The 24712-nt window shown below is 42.5% G+C and overlaps 1 protein-coding gene across 1 annotated transcript in view; it reads left to right on the plus strand.

Annotated features, from left to right (window-relative positions):
* The window catches only part of nphp4 (nephronophthisis 4), a 195970-nt gene extending 190159 nt beyond the window's left edge, over positions 1-5811 (plus strand). The window contains exons 28-29 of the mRNA XM_080470227.1: positions 1913-2056; positions 5542-5811. Coding sequence (XP_080326353.1) covers positions 1913-2056; positions 5542-5682 — 285 coding nt within the window. The 3' untranslated portion in view covers positions 5683-5811. The remainder of the gene's footprint in view (positions 1-1912; positions 2057-5541) is intronic.
* The last annotated feature ends 18901 nt before the right edge of the window (positions 5812-24712 follow it).

Here is a 24712-nt window from a genome sequence, read left to right on the forward strand (position 1 = left end):
GGATAAGGTGGTTATTCCAGCCAGGAGATCAGGGTCAGCACAGCCTCTGGTGTACTGACAAAGCTAAGTAATGTTCTCCTGTGGATGGACGGGGTCAGAGAAGGAACATATTTAGTCACCTAAAAAAAAAAAATCAATATTAGTTTAAGTTCATGCTATGTTTAGTCCTTTTTTACCACTTTATCTTTCCTTTGGACAGTGCTTTCCGTCGTACTGTTTTCTTTAAAGGCACCCCACAGTGTGCAAACAATTTGTGGATAATGCAGTTGTCAGGATTTTAGATGGGCGCATATGCATAAAAGTAAAAGATAATATATCTTTCCAGCGTCATGAGGTAACTGCCAACAGGACTTTAGATAAATTTTTTTTTTTTTTCTTTTTTAGTGCCACTCATTTTCCACCTCCTTAAGAGCAGTGGTGTGATGAACAGCCCCTTTAAATGTCAGTCTAGCTCAAAGCCACCGCTGACTCAGAGTCACATCCATTGCTTGAATCATCCTGGTACTTTCCTGGGCCAGATGGACTTTCCCAATCCTTTTATGGCTTTTGTCAAGAAAAGGCTAAGTGCAGCACATCCCAGGCCAGCACTCGGGGCCAATCCCTCCTATACGTGCTGTCCGCCTTTCTACACAAAACGTCTGACTGATCAACTGTGCACCTGATCAGCGGACCAACTCCAGACTATACTCACATTATAGTGATTTTCCCCTCGTTATTCACAATGCATATGATTGTTATATGTTGACACTATTAAAATGCATGTACAATTCAATGTAGTAAAAATGTGTCCAATATATGAATAGTACAGATTTTTAGATCTCACCAACTCCGCAAAATCATGTTGTAGCGTTCCAGTTCAGCCCAAGTTTGTGGAAAAAAACAAAACAAAGACAATATTGACACTTGGGCTCAGTGGTAGAGTTGGTCGTCCAAACCCTGTAGGGTTGGCGGTTCAAATCCAGCTCTATCCAAGTCATTGTGTCCTTGGGCAAGGCACTTTACCCACATTGCCTCGTATGAATGGTGCATGAATGTTGGTGGTGGTCGAAATGGCAGCCACGCCTCCGTCAGCATGCCCCGGGGCAGCTGTGGCTACAACGTGGCTCACCACCACTGGTGTGAATGAATAATGGTTTCTGTATGCACTCTGAGTCGGCTTGGAAAAGCGCTGTATAAATCTAAACCATTACTATTATTACTTAACGGTTCTTGTATTAGCTTTAACTGACTTTAAATACTAATATTACATTGTGTAATCTCAGGTTTGAGGATGATGTAATTCCCAGTGAAATAATCCAGTGCAATAATGTCAGGGCAACATCACTAGTGTTCTTATACATCTTGGGACATTATTACTTGTTTCCTTTGATATATACTTTTTATTGTTTTGTTTATTGACACTTTTATTTTCATTTTTAAACCTTGGGCCTTAAGTGTTGCGATCTGAGCCACTGGCAATGACGTTTCCGTTCGCGTGTGCACCTGTGGTGTGTATTTTGATTGACAATAAAATACAAATTATAGTTGTGTAGACATGTGTATTGAAATGTCAACTCTGAGTCCTTTAACACTTCTCCTCAGCTCGGGCAAAAACTTAGAATTCTTAGTCTAGAGGACAACTGGAAAGCACCATTTTATCAAACTGTGTTAGCCTCCTTTCCATTTAGCTATTTATTATCCATCAATCTTAATTTTAGTGCACTTTAAATCTCATTTCAGAATTTGCGAGAGGATTAAAATCCGGCCTGTGAAGTGACAACTCAAGGACATTCCTGAAATCTCTCTAACTACAGGCTGGTTCACTTTTCAATGTGAGCTTTTTTATCCTGTGCAGCGACGGTCCTGTGATGTCCTTTAAACAAATTTAGAAGAGTATGCCAGTGGTAACCGCCGTTGTACTCTGTGTGTGCAGGCATTTGAGGTGTGTGTCCCAGTTGGCCGTGGACGCGGCAGTTCTCGGAAAATCTCCTACACCAATCCTTACACCAGCAGCCGCACCTTCCTGCTGCGCTCAGACCATCCGGACCTGCTCCAGTTCAGAGAGGATAAGTTCCAGGTGAGATAAGATGAGAAGCCGTCTGGACGAAATCGATACATTGAACAACAGCTTGTCGAGGAAGTTCCCCTCGATTGTCTCATGTTGTTATCAGTGTGTAAATGATGTCACGATCATAAGTGTTAATGCAAAGCGCTCCTGACCCACAGACGGAATAAAGGAACGACGCGTTCGCACATAAAGGGCAGGAGAAGCGTCAGCATGTGTAGGCAGCTGTATCGACTAAAATAGAAATGAATCTGAGAAAGAAGAGAAACACGCTGCTTCCTGTGTATAAATGCCTTCAAAAGAGATGCGTTATGAACATCTGCAGGCTTTTTTACCCCCATTATCTGCAGCTTAAACAAGTACAGCAAGTGGATAAAATGTGCATTTATCATATAAGTCCTTCCACATCCCCTCAGTGTGTGCGTGTCTCGCTTTAATAACTACGAGAGCTCGCGCTCCTCTGATTGGTCCAGAAAGCCTTTGTTTGAGCAGCACTGAGCCTGCAGACATGTGGCGTCGAGAGATGGTAATTTCATACCATTGTCTTGCCTCATTGTTGTGACGGCTGCTTTAACTTTCAGGACCAGATGATCCGCGTGGAGAAATGTGGGAGCTTCATATTTTCTCTCAAGAAGTGATTCTTGAAACTTTGTGAGAAAGTTGAGCCGGATGTCATATGAGCGCCCGACGTTTGAAGCTTACAGTCGGTACACTGATCAGCACCGGCCGTCCTCAGATGTTGTTTTGTTCTAGTCCTGATTTTTGGTGCCTTATGGGTTAAATATATAACTTCGCTTGATGAAATCTTTACAAGCAGGATGGGGGTTTTTTTTTGGGGGTGGGGGGCAAAATAGTAGACCAAATCTCACAAATGGATTGGTGAAGCTGATCGATTAACGCTCAACTTATGCACCTGCTTTATCTCATTCAGATATGTCTTTTATAAACCCCTGCAACAATTGGACCTGTTACACTATTGTCGACTTATTTCATAGTTAATGGAGTTCACATTGACAAAACATTCAGTTATTAACTGTTGGGATTTCTTATCAAAACTCAGAAGAAATAAGGCCTGCTACAAAAATATCTACCACTCTCCCATCAGAAACAACATTTTAACTCAATGTTGATTGTGCAACATGAGATTCTGGGAGCCGCAGCACTTCTCAGATGTCATCCGAGGAAACCTAATTGTTGTCATCTTTGTCGCGTCTCATTGTTCTCAAGCAAATGGCAGTGGTGATTTTCCACCTCGTCTTTCATCCTCAAGCTTTAAAGGGTGAATGATTATCTTGGTTGCTTTCCGGAGAGAGAGAGAGAGAGAGAGAGAGAGAGAGAGAGAGAGAGAGAGAGAGAGAGAGAGAAGAGAGAGAGAGAGAGAGAGAGAGAGAGAGAGAGAGAGAGAGAGAGAGAGAGAGAGAGGAGAGAGATGAGAGAGAGAGAGAGAGAGAGAGAGAGAGAGAGAGAGAGAGAGAGAGAGAGAGAGAGAGGAGAGAGAGAGAGAGAGAGAGAGAGAGAGAGAGAAGAGAGAGAGAGAGAGAGAGGGAGGGAGGAGAGGGAGGGAGAGAGAGAGATTGCTCTGGACAAATGGACATGGAATGCTGGCGTCACTGCTGTTACTGCCTTTCACTTGCTCAGGTGTGATAAAATGCCAAAACAAATGGGAAACCATCATTTTAAATTAGGAAATAAATGAATGAGATGCAACAGCAGCCTGTTTCCACATAAACTATTAAAGAGGCTCAGTGTTGTGGGCCAGAAGACACTGCATCAATTAGACAGGAGGTGGGCAGAGTGATAAAAAAGCCTATTGTTTTGTGGGGTTTTTTTTGTTTTTTTTCTATCCTGTCAGTGAGGCTCCAGGTGTCTTATAAAGAATTCACTGTGCCCATGGCATTAAGCAAATGTGGAGAAGCTTTTCTCTCCCGGTTTTTGACATAACTACCTCACCGTGATAAAACCAGCTGTCAAGAGGAAAAGAAAAGCAGAGATCAATACTGCCACGCATTTGGGGGAAGATTACTGCATAAATCCCTAAAATTGACCCATATTTCGAGTGCTGGCTATTACGGAAAAATACAAGACGGCAGTTCTGGTCTGATTGAAGGACTCGGAAAACCGAGAAGGAAACTAAAAGCAAAATGAAGACTGTGCCGACTGTGAACCTTGAGCAAAGAAGAATTACAGCATTAAGCGTCGTCGTCTCCCTTTAATTAAAGAGAATAATCTAAATTGCTGTCCGTGTGGAGAGATGATCATTTAGAGCCAGAAAATAAAGAGCGGGGTGTCAGGAGGGCACAACCTCTGAGAATACAAACCATTTTGGTTTTTCCTCACTAAACTGGTGTAATTACTGGAAACTCAGTGGCCTGCGCAGAAGATGCTCAGACAGATACTCTCCATCGTGAGTTGGGTGTGAGCGGCGGAGTGGAGACTACAGAGAGACAAACTGACTCAAGAATCTTCAATAGTTGGACTGATCTTCGACATTTTGATGACGCCAGGAAGCTTAATCCGCTTCTTACTCAGTTTGGTGACGTCGCTTCTAACATTGTGGATTCACACCAACAAACTGAAAGGGACGTTCTCACTGAGAGATTGAACCCTGACCGGTGTTGATTAAGAATACTGAGACCTTCGACGTGCTTGTAGTTCAGGCCACATATGAAAAGAGCGCAGACTGAAGTCATCGCAACGAACCGATGCCAGAATGCGTTCGTTGACGTGAGCAGTGGATGCAATTTTTTTTACAGCTTTTTACATTTTAATGGCTCTCTGTGAATATTCTGCAGGTCATAGTATTGTCACAACAATGCTAAAAGTGCACTAACCCTCATGTGAAAACTATAATAGCAGGGTGTTAAAAGCATTTGCTCCCATGTGCTAATTTAAAAGCTTTTGATGAGCCTTATATTTAGTCTACAAATACGATCCCTCCTATGACTATAACACACAAGCTTGTGTGTGGTCGTTGCTTTCAGGTCTATCTTTTAGTCTGATGTTGTTGTTTTTCAAACGATGTCTTCGGTTTTGATCTTGAGAATAGCAATAACGATGTGCGTACATTGACCGCAGCAAGTTTTTTTACTTGCCACCTCTTCCACAATGACTCTTAAAAAAATGTAAAGCCACTTTGTGTGTTCAACCTCCTAAAAAGTTGATTTTGTTTGTCTTTCTTTTTTGGGGGATGTTTTTTTTCACATGTGCAAATCAACCCGAGAGCAGAGCGAGCCTTCGCTTCTCATGTCCCCATCCCAGACCTTGTGTTGAACAATTATTTCCTGGAAAATATGAGTTTCAAGCATAAGCAGCTCTGCTCCGAGGTACCAGCAGACTTCTTTAACCACATCAACCTTTCATCCCAAGACAACCGTGCACATATCTTGAAATGCAAACTGCAGATTATTCAGTTCCACTGAGGCGCTCATGCGTCTCCAGAAAAAAAAAAAGAAAAGAGAAAAAAAAAGAAGAATATGTAGTGTGTTTGTTGTGTTCAGATTGGCGGTGGGGAGACTCACACCGTTGGACTGAGATTCGCCGCCAGCCAGAGTCCTGGCTCTGTGGAGATCCTGGTCTACGTTAACAACACGGAGGAGAAGACCGAGGAGACTTTCTGTGTCAAAGTCAACTATGCCTGAGCGAGTCGACGGTCGTGTCTGGGAATACTGATCATGTCTGAAACAGAAACAGGAAGAAGTCAGCTCTCGCAGTACTGTGTGATTGTTTTGTAGTCTTTTTTTGAATAAAGATTTTCTATGTGATTGTCGTCACGAGTTTGTTTTGGGGTTGTTTGGAAAAAAGAAGTCTGAAATCTCTTTCTCTTCACAACTTGGAAAAAATACAACCTCTGGTTCATCGTTATTAAATATTAAGTTGAATTAAAAGCTGAAACTCTCACTGTTTCCCATGCTGAGGTTTTGCTCGACAAAACGAGATCAAATGTAAATAACTGAAGTTTTGTGCCGGTGTCGTGCAAAGTGTTGAAGTGTTTGCCCTCGTTTGGCCGTCTACTTCCCTCGAGGTCAGAGGTCGGATAGCCTGCCAATGTCTGACAGTTGAGCCCAGTCAGTGTGAAGGTGAGCTGTGGGTGAAAGCAATAACATTTTATCGACTTTAATTACCCTGCAAAAACCCACTCGAATGCCACTCCGTGTTTGAGATTTAATCTTGGACCAGCCAGGGGTCCGCTCTCCGAGTCCCCTCACCTCCCAAACAACTTATCCTCATCACCGGCATTATTAGAAACAGCGCCGTAATGAGGTATGATTTTCCGGCGAGGCGCGCGTCGCTCCACATCGCCCTCATTAACACCAGCACCCTCTTAAACCCTCCATGCCCCCCCCACCCCCACCCCCACCCCCACCCCCACGCTTGCTCTGCCGCGCGCCTCGCTGTCAGACACGCAGAGCCAGAAAGAGAGAAGGCCATGCATATTGTGTTACGTAACGCAGTGTTACACAATCCCTCCACCCCCCACCCACTCTCTTCCTCCGTCCTTGCTTTCTCTCTCATTACAATGCAGGCTGCAAAATAAGCTTCGGCGCAGCGGTGAAGACTAATAAAACGGCGATGGCGCCCAAGCCTGGCGCACTTCATCTTCATCTGCCTTCTCTCGCGTCTTGTCGTGGAGCAGAACCCTCTCTGCGTTCGGTATCTCGTGCAGGATGCACATGAAAGCTGAATACGCGCACCAATTTGTTCCCTGCACCCTCTGACGTGCGACACACATTCGTCTTGTTGTTTGGGTTCTGAAATTGTAATTAAAAGTTTATTTTTTCAATCCATCAGACTTCATTTGGAGGACCATTTCTAATCGGGTTTCAACAATTCATATAACGTCACAGGAGATTGAGAGGAAGAAAACAGGAATATATAGATACAGTCTTAAAACATTTTTTTATTTAATTACAATACCAAGTTCAATCGGTGTACAATCTACCAGTTGTTGCAGTAGTTCCTCTGCTCTGTACTGCCTCTGAAGTGTGAACCCGGCACAAAAAAGTGCCACAATTTAAGCAAATGGAAATATTGTGCAAAACAGATATTCTTAAAGGGCACTCATTATGCTCCAGTTCAAAGGTTGTTTTTCTTTATTCTCACTGGTTTAACTTTTAGCTTTTTTTTGTTTGTTTGTGCAGATCTTCAGTTCTCCCTCTGTCTCATCACCCTCTCCCTCTTTTTGTTTTGTTTTGTTTTGTTTTGTTTAGTTTTTTTGGTCTATTGGTCAGCTTCAAGAATGGCTGCGACTTGAATTAAATTACACACCAGCCTCATAACTGTTTGACCTGCTTAACCTGGAGATAAGTTTTGGAGGAAAACCATCCAAACCAGATCCGAAGTCTTCACTTGATCCCAAGCTTTGTGAAAACACACTCCCTACTCATAGCCAGAATAGTCCTAGTTCGATTCCAGGCTTCGGGGACTGTTTTCTCTGTTACTGCATTAATGCACACAGTTCAAAGACATGTTATTCAGATTAATTGGTGGCTTTGAATTGTCACGTGCGAGTTTGTGCGGTTTACTGTGTTTGCCCCGTTATTTACTGTCTAAAGTGTCGACTGTGTTTCGCCCAGTCAGCTGGGACCGGCTACACAACCTGTGACCCTGACCTTAATAAAGCTGGCATGGAAGATGGATGGGTAGATAAATGGGTAGAAATGAGGAGGAAAATACGGAGAAGCTTTTGAGGGTTCCCGTTACAGTATCATCATCCTGTGACGCTCCATCAGTTGTCTGAATCAGCCCATTTTATTCTCATTTCTCACTGTTAAATTGTTTTGTTTTTCTGTGGCCAATCAATGGATAGAGAAGCGTTTTATATTGTGATGTAAACCCGCATGGCTGCGCCTCATCCGTTCATTTCGTGTGATTTTTCACAGACACAACAGTTATAATTCTTAATTGTGCGAATCAAACACTGATTAATTCCAATGGAAATGTTGTTTTAGGATGGATTGTAAAAATCCAGACCTGTCTTATTTTACCGCTCTGCACTCACAGCTGCTGTCTGTTGGCATGGTGATGGTGAACAGCCTTCATGTTTCCATGCATCGCTGCCTGTGCATGGAAAAAAGAAAAAAAAGAAAAGAAAAATTTCTTGCTTCAGTCCGTTCCAATTTAAAGGCACAATAACGCACAACATATTTGTTGGGCTCAAAATCCTGTTTGCTGCTGTTGCTCAACTTTGTGTGTTTTGTGTGAAATCTCTGGCCGGTCCTTGTTTTGATATCTGGATCCTGGTCGGTGCAGCAGCTCCCCAGCAGGAGCGGCACGGTTGTTCTCTCAGTGAGGGGCCGAGCTGCCGCTGACACCTTATTAACGGCACCAGTCCGCTTGTTGTCGGTTCCTCCTGAAGGAGCACAGACAGCCGCCACAACAGCTCGCACTGTCTGCTCACCTTGTTAGTGTGGTTAGACGACTCCTGTCTCACCGGCCAGCGCAGAGGCAGCCTTGATATTTGCTGGGGTGGAAGGGAAGGGTGCCTGTTGTTGCCCTGATATGTAGAAAACCAGGACTCTCCACTGGGGGGGGGGGTGCGTGTGCGTGTGTGTGTCAGTCTGCATATTAGTTAGTTCACTGTGTACATATACATGTGTTTTGTGTATGCATGTGTGTCAGTCTGTATTTTATTGTGTGTGTCTGTGTGTGCGTGTGTGCGCACGCGCCTCCATGCGTGTGTGCATGTGTGTAGGTGCCTGGCCTGAGCCAACTGAGTGGGTGCGTGTCTGTGAAAGCATACAGCGACACAGGTATCAAAGCTTTGTATCTGAAAGAATATGCATCCTAGCAACCAGCCCTCCTCCTCATGCACACCGCTGGTTTGGATCGTAGAGTTTAGTTTATATTTCTGCAACTCACTCCACAAGATGAAAACGTTACATCAGATATGTTATTGGAATCATTTTCTTCCTGCCACACCTTGGATTCTCACAGCTTCACCTCTCGCCACACGCACACACACACGCACACACACACACACACACACACACACACACACACACACACACACACACACACACACACACACACACACACACACACACACACACACACACCAAGTGATGCCCCCACCCTCTAATTGTTGTTTGGCTTTTTTTTTTTTTTTTTATATTTTATCGACATAAAAACAGAAACAAAGACCAGCAGAGGAATTGATAGGTGACATGATGTGCTATCAAACTGAAGTTCAATTCCCCTGCTCCCCTCCCCAGCAGGGCTCTCTGAGTCATGACTATCAGACACACAATGTGTGTTTGTGGCCGAGGGAGCGTCACTGTTCCTGCTACTGCAAACCTGCACTCGCTCTGAGCGCGGTTCTCGATAGATGGCAGCCTTTCACATACAGCAAACTCCCGCTGTTGGTTCACCAGTCTCTCTTTCCTCGGAGGCGGCAGTAAATATAACATTTCAGAAAGGCTTGGCTTCAATCTGAAATTATCATAAGGCACAAGTGACGCCGCCTGTATAAGCAATGAATTATTCTGTCCCTTCTTCCTGTATTTCATGTTTTCTCTGTGAATAGATCAATCAGCTTGGTAGTGTTTACTGTAAGCTATGCAAACTGTACCACAACCGTACAGTCAATCTTGTGAAAAAGTAGGCCGGGGTAAAAAAAAAAAAAGAAAGTCAGAATAAGTCCAATTCATAAATAAAATGTCAACTAAACCACGTTTCTCCCTTCTTACATTTCAGCTTCTCTCTTCTCTCTGTGTGTTCAGCGCTACTGATCCAGTGGACTGAGCGTCTTCGCTTTTCTAATAGCCAGGGTCCGTTTTCAGATTTCCTCTTGTGTGCAGTCCAAATGTTTTGGTTCCTGTAAATGTCTGTTGTGAAGAAAGCTTAAACTGTAAGCATTTCCAAGCTGGGCCACACAAAGTGTTGCTAAGCTTTGCACACATGGCAACTTAGCTGACCAAGAGGCATCCAGAAGCACGAGCCTGAGGAACACATACTGGACGGAAAAGATGAAGTAATTTAAGTCATTGAAATGCTTACAGTTTGGACCTGCGGTCTCTGGTGAGGAGGTGCATCTGGACTACAAGGAATTATCGATGTCATGAATTATACTGACCTATAGGTCAGTACAATTCATGTCACACATATATGTTAGATAAACAGTCTGACACTGAGGCCCTGCTTACACAACAAGGTTTCAAGTGAAAATGCATTGTTTTGGCATTTTGAAAACAATGTCCGTTTCCATGGAAATGGCAGAAATGCTGAAAACGATGTAGTTTTATTTTGGGCCACTGCTGGGCGCTGTTATGTCCTCTTTGTGATGAAACCACACACATTCACTCAGAGATCAATATGCAAATAAACATTAACAATGGACTGTACAAAGACATTCCTAAAGAAGGATGCAGGTGACCCTGCAATCTTTCGATTGAAAAAAACCCCACCTTGGGAGCCATCTTCATGAAGTTGGGTTTTCAGAGGCTCTGAGCACCGTTGTCGTGTAAACAGGACCTCAGGGTCATTGGCAGCTGTGTCGCCACTTGACTTCAGTCTGTCGAACGTGTCGCCGCGCAGTTGTTTTTGGTTCCGCATCCAGATCCGGTCATGAAAGCATCCTGGTTGCCATGGGAACAGCAAGGGTTTCCTTGCATTGGGAAAAAGTTAATTTGTGTTGATTGACCTGCATTCTTTGTCTTTTCTGTCAGGGTGGAAATGATGCTAAGGCTTATCCTTGGGTGTTTTGGCTGTTACCATTTCATAAGCACACACTGGACCGAGTGGCTGCTCACCTGGGGGTTACCACCTCTTTCACCCTCTCAGGAAGCAGTTAAGCCCAACTAGCCCGTCCCAATAACTAAAGTAACACTGACAATTCCCAATTAACTCATCTGGACCACAATACACTGTAAAATCTAATCCTTTCCCATCAGAAAAATATTTCAAACTTGATAATGGGGTAGTTTTGAGCTCTCTGTCTGACAGTCAGGAGCAACTTTGTGTTTTCTAAAAGGATAAAAAAAAAAAAAGCAGAATTGAAGCACTTAAAAAATAACAATGTGATTCCTGGATCCCATGCACACTTTTTGGTCATTTCAGAGCTCGACTCTGGGATTTATATGTCTACCTTCGTATTTCCACACTAAAATAATGAACTAGATTGCCCTGTGCTCTCTCTTCTAAAGGTCTATTGTGAAAGGTAATGACAAGTTCATAAGAATGATGCATTCAGGTCTTCTTGCCAAACATTGGGGATGAATCTCACCCACAACCCCCCAACACGTCACTCCAGTTAGATGATGATGTGTCTTCTAGAAGTTCTTCAACATACATCACTGACTTTGACATCAAACACTACTCCACATACTTCTGTGGGTTCAGATTTTAATGACTGAGACTGAAATGGTCGAAGATACTGTGTGTGTGTGAGCGTCCCAATAACTTTTTAGATTTGACCACAGTTTAAACTTGTCCTGTGAACATTTAAATATGTTTGACTTAAATCACAGTTTGATCTTTCTTCAAGCTCGAAACCTCCGTACAAACTTCAGCAAAAATGTTTTTGAAGTCAACCAGCACTTCAATATTGTGGAAGGACAAACATCTTCTTTTTTTTTTTTTTCCATTTTTCCATGGCTGCCCGGCTGATGTTCCAGCTCAAAGTGACTGAGAAGGTTGAGGACAAGAGTATTTTTAGGCGACTTTATATGCGAGTGATTGTGTCGGCGGGCATGTTGTGACGGGGTTCAGATGAAATGGCGAATGCAAAACTAATCAGTTGAAGTTTATTTAAATGCCAAGAAATCACAACCATGACATGTGCTTGCATATTTCAACATGTTTGCTTTTAGAGGTGCAGCAGTTCATCAGTCATCCTGCTGTTCGTCTCACGGGAAGCAAGGTGAGCAGAACATTTTCAGAACCTCACAAGATAGTTGGTTTGCAACCTTTCCTGGTTGTCCTCACTACTTCCGTGACTTATGGCGTTGCATTTTGCCCTGCGAGCTCACAGCAGGAAGACCTTGGCTCATTTCTGGGATCCGGACCTCCATGACAGGAGTCTGCATGTTCTTTCTTAGCATCTGCAAGTTTTCTCCTGATAGTTTGGCTTCTTCTCACAGCTCGAAGACGTGTTCAGTTCTAACAGCCTGCAGACGTGAATGGAGGATTGTGTGCTTCACTGTATCTCCCACAACCGCTATTGGAAAGCAGAGAGAAGATGGATAGATGGATGGATGACTGAGCGCTGCGGCGGCGGCGCCTCATGCTGTGCCTGTGCAGTGGCCTCATGGAAGGGAATGAGATATCAGGTGTTTATTCGTCTCTGTGCTTCTGTTGGTAGCTTAGCTGTGGGGGACTTCAGGCGTTTCCGCCAGAAGAAAGCCATTAAAAGCGTCAAACGTTGGAATAAAACACAACGCTTGTAACCATACACACTGCAAGTTTCCATGGTTGTTAAATGTGCAGCGAGTCGCCTACTAAAGTAGTAACGGTCTTCGATCGCGCGGGATGAATGCTTAAAATAGCATAGTGGTGGTCTTCACCAGCGAGCCCGTCTCATAACTGGGTCAGTGGTTCATTAACGGCCTGACTGATGTCCGTACCAAGTGACCTGCTCCATGTGTCCTTGAACCATTTGCGAACCTGCTTCTTCCCCGTTAATTACCGAGAGAAAGATTGTCAGCCCAAAGCTGAAAATTGAATCTGTAAATGAGCAGAAGTGAAAGAAGGGAAGGGCATGGGCCCGGCGCTACGGTGGGAGGTGGTGGGGATGGAAAGCTGTGCCGAATGAATTGATTTTTCTCCTTCCTCCCCCTTTGTTTGGCTCTAAAGTTGTGGTTCTGAGAGGAAGAGGAAACTTTCCCTCCCCTGCTGTTAGATTTCTGTACTGGATAATAATGATTAGAGTAAGCATTAGCTGCAGCATCTTGTGGGTCAGTCTGATGAGGTAAAGCTTCATTCTGGGGAAGCGGCTCCGTGAAAAGAGTGAATAACTGCAAAATGAAGGATCGATACTTTAAGTTTGCACGTTTACTTTCAATAAGGCCATTAGAATGTGTTAAAGAAAATTGTGGTGTTGCTGCTGCAGCCTCGGTGTGTCTGTCTATTAGAACGGTGCTGCAGGTGAACTGAAGACTGTGGAGATAGTTCTGAGATTCCAAAAAATATGCTCTTTGAGATATTGCTTTTTTTATGGGCTTATTAAATGAAAGGATTGCATCAAAGGTAACAGAGAGATTTTTTTCTTTTTTTACAAATTCCCTTTTGATAGCTGTACAGCCACTAGTCTTTAGTGAAAGGGTTTGATTCAAATGGAAGGATTCCTCGCTACTTGACTTCTGAAATGTTTTGCCACATTGAAGAAATGAATACTTTTGTCATCATAATTTTTTGACGATGCGAAAACTGAGAGTGGGTAGACTTCCCTCCCCCCCAGAAAGACAATCATGAACACAGAAAGATTTAAAAATAGAAAAATAAAAGTTTTAAAAATATTTTATGACCACCCCAAACAATAAAGTACAATACCTTACGAGTATGAGACCAATCTACCGTTACTTCGCATAATCCAAATGTTTTTATTTTATGATGATTCAGCGAATGCATCAGTATTGATCATTTTAAGCGTCACTGCAGCACAGAGCAACAACGTCCTACCAATATTAAATCAGTTTAAACCTCAGTTTTCTCTGAGAGGTGGTCTACTGCGACTTGTATTCAGTTCCCCTCATGAACCATTCCTTAATGACATATTAGACGGTGAAAGCTGCAAGCGAAAAGCACTCCCATAACTTTTTAAATATTCCCCCACTGGTTTTTAGGCATCAATTAGCTTTGTTTTCACTTCTTCAGTAATTCGCAGAGTGCCGTTCATGACAGTCGCCGCTGCGTTTGAAGGGTCATTGAATTATCAGCTCCGAAGGTTCCCATTAATAATTCCTGATTTGAGAGGACCGGGCGGGTCAAGCGTAACTCATTAGGTTCTACAAAGTTACCAAACTTCTGAGTTCTTAGACTTCTCCACACTTTCAGATGGGTGGTTAGAAAAGAGGTTTACAACTTTTTATTTGCCTCTTTTCATTGGAAAATCCAGAACACATTTGCATTCATGCTGTAATACCATGAAATCAGCGGAAATGCTTGAAATGTGTTTGCGTTCGGTCGCCGTTGCTCCTTGTGTCAAAGTTCTCCATCGACCAGAAGTGAGTGAAACTGCAAAGTTAACTGTGGAACTTATAGATTTTCTCCCGGGTTTGCCATCAGATCATTAAAAAGTCTAATTTGCAACGATACAAATTACAGAGTAGGAACTCTGTATGTGACTTGACGACGTTCTAACATGAAAATCACCACAAAGAACTTGGGGAAAAAGCTACTTGACTACAGAAGATCGAAGCACAGAGTCCACTGCCCCGTGCATGCATTGCAAGGAGGGTGAAGAGAAAAGCAAAAGCAAATTAATAGTAATAATTAGAATAGTTCCAACAAAAATGACCTGAAGTCTGGTCTGACGGTAGAAACATATGTAATTCCTTTTTGCCCATTTTAAACAAATGTTCCTGAAGGTAATTCTTTCTATCACAGATATACTGTGAACAATATCAAAGTTGTGAATGATACAACTTTAAAAGTGTCTTTGTAATTTCCACTACAAAAATCTCCCACCAGGAGAAGAAGGCCGATCAGAACCCGTCACTCCTCAGCAGGCTGATGTCTGTGATCTGACGTCTGCTGACTTCTTACGTTGCAACACCCCTCAAACCCCAAACTTTTTTTGGTGGGGGGGAATTTCACTTTTACATTTGATAGTATTTGTTTGTGTTCTGTTTGGTTTTAAAGTTCTATTAATAGCATTCAGAGTACATGAACTGAACACTGATCAAGCTGCACCAACAATCAGCTGATTCCCTCCACTTGCCGTCTCCATTTTCAAAATTAAAAATCCACTTCTCCCCCCTTTTTACCTAATTAAAGATTTTATTTAAAATTAAGTTGAAATGTGTTTTTACCCAGGGTCCATTTCTTTCCTCATTCAAGAGAACACTTCCAGTCTGGGACTCAACACAGCGGCAACACACAAACTGTGAGTAGTGCTATCCATTATCCCCTCATTTGCCACAATGAACTGTGGGTAAGTGCGACTCGCTGCACATCTCCTCATTGCATTTAAATGAAGAAGCTATTATTTATGGCTAATGGATTAAAACTTTTCATTCCCACACAAACAACCTTCATTTTGTTCGTCTCATTTAAACCGACTCTACATTCAGGCCTGTTTTTATAACAGTATGAACCACACAGCATGCATCAGAAATGGACACTCCAATTTATATATATATATATATATATATATATAATGCAGTGTATAATAAAGTATAGTGTCCATTTATTGTATATGAGTTTGTAAAACACGTTTTTTTTTAACACCAAAGCACTGTCTTCTCGGCTCTTTTCAATTAGAGCGACCTGGAAGGTCAAGCAAATTGAATTCCAGGCAGGAGTACATTTCGGAGGCTCATATTTTGATTGCCAAGCCTTTCAGAGAAAAGCTCGCTCACAAGGGTTCTCCGACGGAGTTTGCTTGCTATCAAATTGAAATGAAATGGATTGATGCACTTAAGGTGAAATTAGTCAATCCGATGCAGATACAAACTGCTCCAACGGGTGGAGGGGATTTAAATTACTTAAGTGTGAGCCCGTTATGAATTTTAAATGCGAAATCATGTCCCATTTCCTGGGTTTAATCAAGTCTCTTTGAAAATCAGCCACCAGGATTTCTGGTTTAATATACCGACGGTTAAAAAAGGGGAGAGTGGGGAAATGAAACATGGAGTCCTGATTGGGTGTCACAGTGCACTTTCAGTCTGTCAGCAGAATAGCCGGCATAATTAGGAAAAGCTGCACAATGGAGGCAGCAAGCGCCGTGCTCCAAGCCAAGAGCTCTACTCCTTTATTTCTTCTCCTCCCGCTCCGACATTCGAGCCTGCTGGAGACCCATCGGGCTCGCTTTTAACCACTGCACATCAGAGTGGGGAGTCACTTAGCGAGGCTGCGACGTACAGAAGCATTATCGGCCACATCAGACACACTGCGGAGTGGCCCGCCGCCTCCGCCTTGTCCTCTTACATTTACACGTTGCATTTAAAGTCAAAGTGGCACGTGTGCGAGACAAACAAAGATTATCTCCTGTCAGCGCAATTCCTCCCAGGATCCCTCTGATCGACTACAGTCGCAGGAATCCATTATACCTTCATCAGATTTGGCTGGAAGACAATAACCAAATTGCAGTTCTTAACCTATAGCTTCAAAGTTGATTACAGGAGAGCAGTCCCACTGACCTCGGCACATTGATTTAGAAATATTGTAAATATTCATGAGTGAGCGAGCGCACGTCCCCGGGAGATAAATTGGGCCTTCGCCTGTGTGTCCGCCTTATCAAGCGAGAGGTCAGAGCTCAAGTAATTTCTTCGGGAAGAGCGGAGGCAGTTCAGAACCTTTTCCATAAAATCCAACTCACAATTTCAAGCTCTCACCTTACATCAATCCCCATTTCCTGCTGTCAGCAGGGACTTGTTACGGGGAAAGAAAAAAACAAACAAACAAAAAAAAAAAAAGACCCCTTCAAGCTTCCCTGTAAACCTTCAGCATCTGTCATTAACAGGCCGCTGTTAGTGAACTCCACTGTTGTTTACGTTGTTTTCACACGAGTTTGAAAGCTTCAGGTGACTGAATATTTCTCTGCTTTGTGTTCAAAGGTTTAGTTTGTAAAACATAAATGCAAAAACACATCTGAAAGTTGTTTGAACGTGATCAATCCACATTTACTTATTATACTCCTTGTGCCCCATGTGGAGCAGTGGTGGCCTGCAGCTCAAGGAAGTTTGCTGGTTTGAATCCCACCGCTGACAAGTTGCAGTTCAATCCAATACAAAGACAAGCTTGTTGGGAGTAATTAGTTACTGTAACTCAGGTGTTGTGTCTTAGTTACCTCTGGGCTTATCTCACACACTCTAAGTTTGACTTATTGAACATATTAATGCGACAGAATGACCTGGCACTGGCAAATGATTGAGTTTTGAACATGCCTGACAGTTTTTAGCCCAAACTAGAAAGGTCACTGAACCAGCAGCAACATTGTTGTGCTGTAAATCCAAACAGGCCTTGTGGAGTCTAATGTGAATTATTTTAGCTGTTGCCGACTGCCATCAGCTGTCTTTTTCCATTTATGTTCAACTTTTCGTGTCGCCTGTGGACCAAGATGTCACTTCTGTCACCCTCCCGTGACCTCACAGCTTCACCCCCACATCTCCAGCGCCTCCCACTCTCACAGCGCATCGATTTTGCTCTTTTATTTTCCAGAGAATAAGACGACTGCTCCGTGTTTGATGCCGCGGCTGTGAGGACTTTGATAGTACTCCCTTTCCTCCGAGGTCAGCCCCGAGTCCACGGGGAGGCCGCGTCCTGGCTCCGGGCACAGGGCTAAACGTCACCATCCATGAGTTTGGGGGGGGGGGGGGGGGGGTCATCGTAGGTTCATCTCCCCTTCAGAAAGCAAGTGATGCGATGTGTGTGGACAAGTTCACAGTTCATGTAATAGCAGGCATCCCCCACACTGGAATCAAACAGGCTGTCATTATGAGACAGGACTGAAGTAGTTTAATGGGCTAATGGTCATCCAGCAACCTCGCTGCTTCACCAGAGGGACTCATTTACAGTCTTCACACCCCGGACACGTGATACGGAGTGGCTTGATTAATCACTCACTTACTTTATGATCATCACTTAACAGAAAGATTTTTGGTTTAATTCCTTTTATAATTAAGTGCTGGAATGTAAAAGACACTTTTATTTCACCAGCTCAACTTTTATTTTTCAATTATTAAAGGAAAAAGTAAATTAAAGAAACGCATAAAAGTCCAGTTTTCAAATGAGCAATCTAAAGTTGAACCTTGTGCAAAATGGTACATTTAATGGCCAACGGGATGAGATGAGCTTCACAACGGCTGTTCAACCGACTAACTAAAGTTCACAACCACTCCACCAACCTGGTAAAGGCAGGAGGTGGTGGAGTGTTTTAACATTCTACATTCATATATCATGTTTATATCAGAACTCATGGCCTTTATTACTGCTTTCTTGTTTTTTTAACCTATGTGGTGCAGTTTACTTCCTCTCCTCTCACTGAAAGCATGCCATGTTCAAATCCTTGCTACAGGGTCTTTCTTTGTTCAGTTTGCATGTCCTCTCTGGGTATACAAGGGTTTTCTCAGTCCAAAAAAACACGTGTTTGACATTAACTTGCGCCTCTTTACTCCGTCTGACTCTGTGTCTGTCCTGTCGTGGTCAGCAGGATTTCACTCCAGCAACCTTTGTGACATAAGTTGGATAAATAGAAGCGACAGTGTATAAAAGATGAGACATTAAACCAAACTCCACAAACTCTGGATTCAAGTTTTGGACAATCGAAGACATCACTGTCTACTGCACAGTTACAGAAAGAATACACCGTGAAACCCTCAAACATTTAGAGGAAAAAAATATAAACTTTTTAAAAAATATATATATATTTACAGTTGACATCCTTGATCTATAAGGACATTTCTAATGATTGAGTGACATCAGAAACTAATGATATAGTTCAAATTAAGGAGCTCTGCATATTCTGATAGAACTAGATAAATTATTTTGAAGGAATAGCTCAGGGAAGAGGACATACCTACTTCATTTATCAAAGAGAGGTGAGACAAAGAAATAAACAGTAAAATATCTCATCAGCAATCGCAAAATATGTGAAAATGCTACTTGATGTATTTATTAGTGCAGGTTAAGTTGGACAAACCTTCTTTGCTGTGTTGAAAAGGAAAATGGCTCTGAAATATCGTCAACGTTAGGTGGACTGTGGAGGATGGGAGGTGGGGCACCACCGTGTTTCTTTTTTTTTGGGAGCTGCTTTTTGAAAAACCATGCAAATTGTTGTCTGGAAGTATATCCCCTATATATGAATCATTGTGTTTGTGTGACTCACCTCTGGGACTTAGTGGAAACCTCAGAAAAGTTCTCACTATGGCAGCTGATAAAAAGCTATAACTGGCTTCAAATTGATCCTTAGCCTGAAATCAGGTCCAGCTTCTTCATTAAATAATTTTTTTGTTTTTTTGTGGAAGCATTTTCAACATTTGACTTACACATATAAAATCACCGGTGAGGCTTTTTTAAGCACAGAAATTTCTAAGTGATTGATCAAACTACGTAACAAAATAATTTGTCATACCTGATTCAAATATGTTTCATTTGCATGAATATTTATTTAAATGCACCTGTTATCCCTTTCCATATGTGTTTTTACGGTGGGTGTTGTGTTGTTTCATGTTGATAATGAGATAATGTAATGCACACCTCCATATCACAGCACAAACTGGCAGGCTCTCTTATCCAGAATTAAACATCAAGCTTGGCATCACCTTTGATGGTAATTTAAATTTTAATCAACAAATCAAACATAATTTTTCTGTTCTGTTTTCATTAATTATGCACAACCTGTAAATTGTCATTCATACATTCATTACATCCCACTTAGATCATTGTTATTCAGTACATTCTTGTAGAACAAATTCTGAAAAAAACCTGCTATCTCCAAACCGGCTTGTATCATTTAGCTGCACGACAGACATGGTTGAATTGAGTATTCAGTCAATTATATATAAAGCTCATAAATGAACTTTACCAATCAATGTCCAGAATAGATTTGTAAAAAGAGATAATAACTACAACTTTAAAGGCTCTTCTAGATCTTCATAAAACCAAGATTCAGGACCAAATCAATGGAATGTTACATTTCTGTAAACGGGATCAATTTATGGAAGAATCCAGAAGAAACAAAAAAAGAATCTAAATCACACACAGGATTTAAAATTGTAACCAAAACCAGCACATTATTAAAATACAAAGAAATTAAGATCATCATTGTGTTGTCATGAGACAAAGAAAAGCTGTGATATGAGTAAGAATGGCTGTGCAGCCCTTTGAGACTTTAATCTCGTTGTTTGTTTTTAATGCTCATTGTGAGGTGATTGATTGATATAGAAGGGCAGATTACATAAGTTCAATTCCTCTTTCTGCTCCTTTTCATTCAGAAGTTTGGAAACTATCTAACTAAGTAACTAAGTAACTGACTGCTAACTATGCCTCTGAATTTGACCATTGACTTGAAGAATCCAATGACCAGTTATTTTTAATAAAGCCTCCCTCTCTCTCTCTCTCTCTCTCTCTCTCTCTCTCTCTCTCTCTCTCTCTCTCTTAAAGAAAGCCCCTGTTGTAAACTCTGAACTTCGCCATCCCTACAGTGAAGCATGGTGGTGGCAGCATCATGCTGTGGGGATGTTTTTCCAGTGACAGGAACTTGGGGACTCGTCCAGGCAGAGGGGAAGATGAATGCAGCACTATACAGAGAAATCCTGGATGAAAATGAAAACTTGTTCCAGAGGATGGGGCGACGGTTCATCTGTCAGCAGGACAACGACCTGAAGCACAGAGCCAAGATATAAGAGGAGTGGCTTCAGGACAATTCTGGGAATGTCCTTGAGTTACCCAGACTTGTATCTGATTAAACATCTCTGGAGGGATCTGAAAATGGCTGAAACCTGATTGAGGATGGGCCGCACTGTCCAAAGGTAGATGTGCCAAGCTCCTGCAATCATATTCAGAAAGACTTGAGGGTGTAACTGCTGCAAAAGGTGCATCAACAAAGCCTGTGAATATTTTTGGAATCAGGCTGTGATACAACAAAATGTGGAAAATGTGAAGCTCTGTGAAGACTTTCCTGGTGAACTGTATCTGTGGCTCCAACTTAAGTTGCTCCCAAAAAAACCTGTCAGCCGCTTTCCTGCCCTGCAGAGAATGACAGACCAGGATTCTTAAAGTGAGTCTGCTGCTCTGGAGACGCGGTCGTGTGTTCAGGCGTCGTTCATGTTCATGCTCTGGGCTCCTCTGGTGTCATGTGGCGGTGCTGTCCACGGTGCTGAAAGTCCTGCTCACAGAGAGCACTAAAACCTCTCTACGCACAGCGTGATCCGGGTCCTGCACGCTCTGACTTCTGAGAGAGAGAGAGAGAGAGAGAGAGAGAGAGAGAGAGAGAGAAAACTATGAAAAGCACATGGACAGATATTAGCTTTGTGAGGAAGCCTTGACAATGATTGCATGCTCACTAATCAGGCCTTATGACTGTCCAGTAATGGTTAATGTCTCATCTGCTCATGTAATGATGGGAAAAAAATAATCCGTTCTGACTCCTTGGTCGGTCTTGTCCTTCCTCTGACGCGGCTCTACATGGGAATCATTTGAAAACAATTGGCTTTGCTCTATCGTTTGCCCTCTGCGGGCCTTTCCGAACATGAAATTTCACTTCCCTGCTTTATGCCCGACCCATGTGTCCCGCCCCGGCTATTTAGGGTGGAGAGTGTGCTATTAATAATATCAGGGCCGGAGGAAAGGCAAGGAGGGCATGCTGCCGTACGGCTCAGTAAGGACCAGTGTTATAAGTCGTTAAAGATTTTTGTGTAATTGATGCAGCATATGGTAAGACACCTGCTCCAGGGATGTGCTGGTGTTACAGGCGCCCGATAAGCTTTTATGCGCCGACTATTTAATGAGGAATGACTGTTAACTAGCTTTGTGAACTTCGACTACGCTGGTGTATCTGCTGTTTAATTAGCTAATGAATTTGCACACGGCTTCCAATGTTAGCTAAGCAACACCGCAAGTGACATTTCATCAACGAATTAACGCGCATGATTACATTTACATTGTTAATTACATTGAAAATGATCTATCATTCATCTGTCCTCCATCGTCGGATGGGATGAGCCGCTGTAAAGGCAGCGTACGCCCTGGATGGTTATCCAGTCAGCCCGAGAGCAACAGCCACACACTCATCCGTGGCACCAGCAACCTCAAATGCATGGGTCCGGATTGTAAAAACCCCATCTATTGTTAATGCCAGCTGTTTTTTTCCTCAGTAAGACAGATAATGTTGTATTTCATGTCAGTGATCCTGGTGACGGCCGTCTCGTTTGATGACAACTGTGAAGCCGGTTTACTGGAGGTCATGGCGAAAACAAAGTACTCAGTGGGTCCGTTGCCAGTTGTGATCCTTCCAGTCAGAGCACTCTCATCATAATAAAGAGCATGGCTCCCATCCCAGAGAACTCAGAGTAGCAATTATAAAAAAAGAAAAAAAAACTTGCGGTGCATAAGTCTGCTCAGCCAATGCAGAATTCATTAATACTAATGCGTAAGTACTGATATAAAAGAGGAGGCTGTCTTGGTGGGGTGGAACAGTGCAGCAGGATTGTACGTTCCAGCTCAGAAAAACTACACAACAGACTGATATACCACCCAGCGCTGTGGGGAGAGAAAGTCAAAGCCCTCAATGATTTTTTTGGTTTTGTTTTGTTATTAATAATACAGTGGTAATTACTTAAAAGAAAACTCAGCAAGAGGACACATTAGCTTGGAGCTATCACAGAGTTCTGTAGTGGCCAGTGATGATAAAACAAACAGAATAGAAGCAACCACTTTTCCCTGTTTAACTGTGAGTTTGCATGTTTTAATGTCGCGTTTGCTTGTTGTGATTTGGCCTTGGGGAACAGATGGGTTAAGATCAAACGTCATGTGAACCTCTGCACCAGGGTTGTCAAACGTATTTCAGTTCAGGGGCCACATACGGCCCAATTTCATCTTGAGTGTGCCGGACCGGTAAAGATAGTGCCATGACAACCTTTAAATTTAAACTTCAAAGGTGTATAAAGGTGTTTATGCATGATTATAATGTCGAACATTTTCACAAAACCAAACCGTTACTACCAAAAATGACAGCTATCTCAACATAAAGCCAATTTTAATGAAACCTTCTGGGCCAAAATATTGTGAAATGTCCAAATTAACGTTTTCACAAACTCACCCTGACAGCATGGCTCGGAGGCTAGCTCGATAGCGACATAGGTATCTTTTCCGTGCCAGCATCACTGATCCCTCAGCTTGGCTCTCAGTGTTGTGTTTTTTAAATATGAATGTTTTCTTAGAGGTTTTTAAAGGTTGCTTGGTGGCTTAGCAGGCCTAATTGGAGCCTCCTGCAGGCTGGTTTTGGCTCATGGGCCTTATGTTTGACACCTGTGCTCCTCAATGAAGCATGTGCAAATGCTGTTTAGTGACTTGTACTGCACGTGTACTCTATTTATACATAGCCTTACGAACAGACTCTGATTTTAGAAAAGGTGTTTACTCATAATGTGTAAATCTTGTTCCTGGCTTCTTTCTCAAACCTTTTTCCTTCATACACCATTTGTCAGGCTCCCAGATACTTCTGGCATTTCTAAATGGATGCTGATGTTTGAAATGGAAAATAAAATGTCAGTCTGACACCACGAGAATCGTAACTTTACAGCATCTGTGGGCCGGATGTAGGCCAAACCTACACGCTGGTGCACAGAGCAACGTTCGGCAGAGGCGCAGCCCAAAAATAAACAGATGATCTCGATAAAAATACTCTTTCCCAAGGCCAAAATGGAAAAGTGTTTTCAAAACTGATGCTAAATGTTGTGGGATTTACAGGCTTTGCATCAACTGAAATTCACACTGAACTAAAGAGCCGCCTGAGCTCCCTCGGCTGCACTGGATCATTTCCCATGATGCTGAAGTAAAGAAAAAAAAGAAAAAAATAAGCAAACTCAGATGTTGTTGGGATAAATATTCAAGTTCACCATTCGTTCAGTTACACAATGAAATTACCCCCCCCCCCCAAAATATCACAATAATTAGATGAAGATTTAAGCAGTGAGGAGACGATTCGACACTTTATCATTCAAACGAATTGTGTGATTACAATTTCGCTGAGTTAAAAGTTGCTCTGAAAGGAATGGCTGTGTGATGGTGTAGTGTTCAGCACTGCTGACACGCAGCGTGAGGATCTCTGGTTCGGGAGGGGAAGAGTTTGGATGCCGTGCATGTGTGCATGTGTTTACTATCACACTGCAAAAACGTGTGTGTGAGATTAACTGATGAGTGTAAATTTTGTGTGATTGTGTGTGTGTGTGTGTGTGTGTGTGTGTGTGTGTGTGTGTGTGTGTACTGATGTGTTTTCTCTAATATTCATCTGGGATCGGCTCCAGTGCCCCCCAGTTGCATAAAGTGTATCAAAGACCATCTACATTCTTTTAATGTGTCTTTTTTGGCAGTAACAATTATTTTTTGTTGCCGGGGCTTTCAATCAACTATAGTATTTAAACTACTTACTGAGCCTTAATAGAAGACCACACTGATATACAGGCAAGATGGCTTCTCTTATACAACAGGGCAGATTTAGTGCTACCTATTTTCATTGACTGAGTGTGTGAGAAAAATACCATTCCTCATAAAACCTGAGCTGTAATAGTCGGTTTCTTTCTTTTAATTACGTCAGATATTGTTTTGCTTTACAAGCAAATACTCTAATATTAATAGGGAAATGAGTCCGAATTTTGCCACAGTGAACCCCAATATGCTCTCCGCTTGTGCCGGGCTGACACTGCACAAGGCTGTAAGATGAAAAAAAAAACAATGACGAGATGCAAAACTTAAATCAGGCAACGGAGTTTGGTAAAAAGTGATTTATTCTTGTATGTAAATGAGGCATTTTACAACCCGATACTATTTTTATTTCATGAGTGTGCACTTACT

The sequence above is a fragment of the Lipophrys pholis genome, assembly GCF_963383615.2.
Source record: "Lipophrys pholis genome assembly, chromosome: 8".
Taxonomy (NCBI): domain Eukaryota; kingdom Metazoa; phylum Chordata; class Actinopteri; order Blenniiformes; family Blenniidae; genus Lipophrys; species Lipophrys pholis.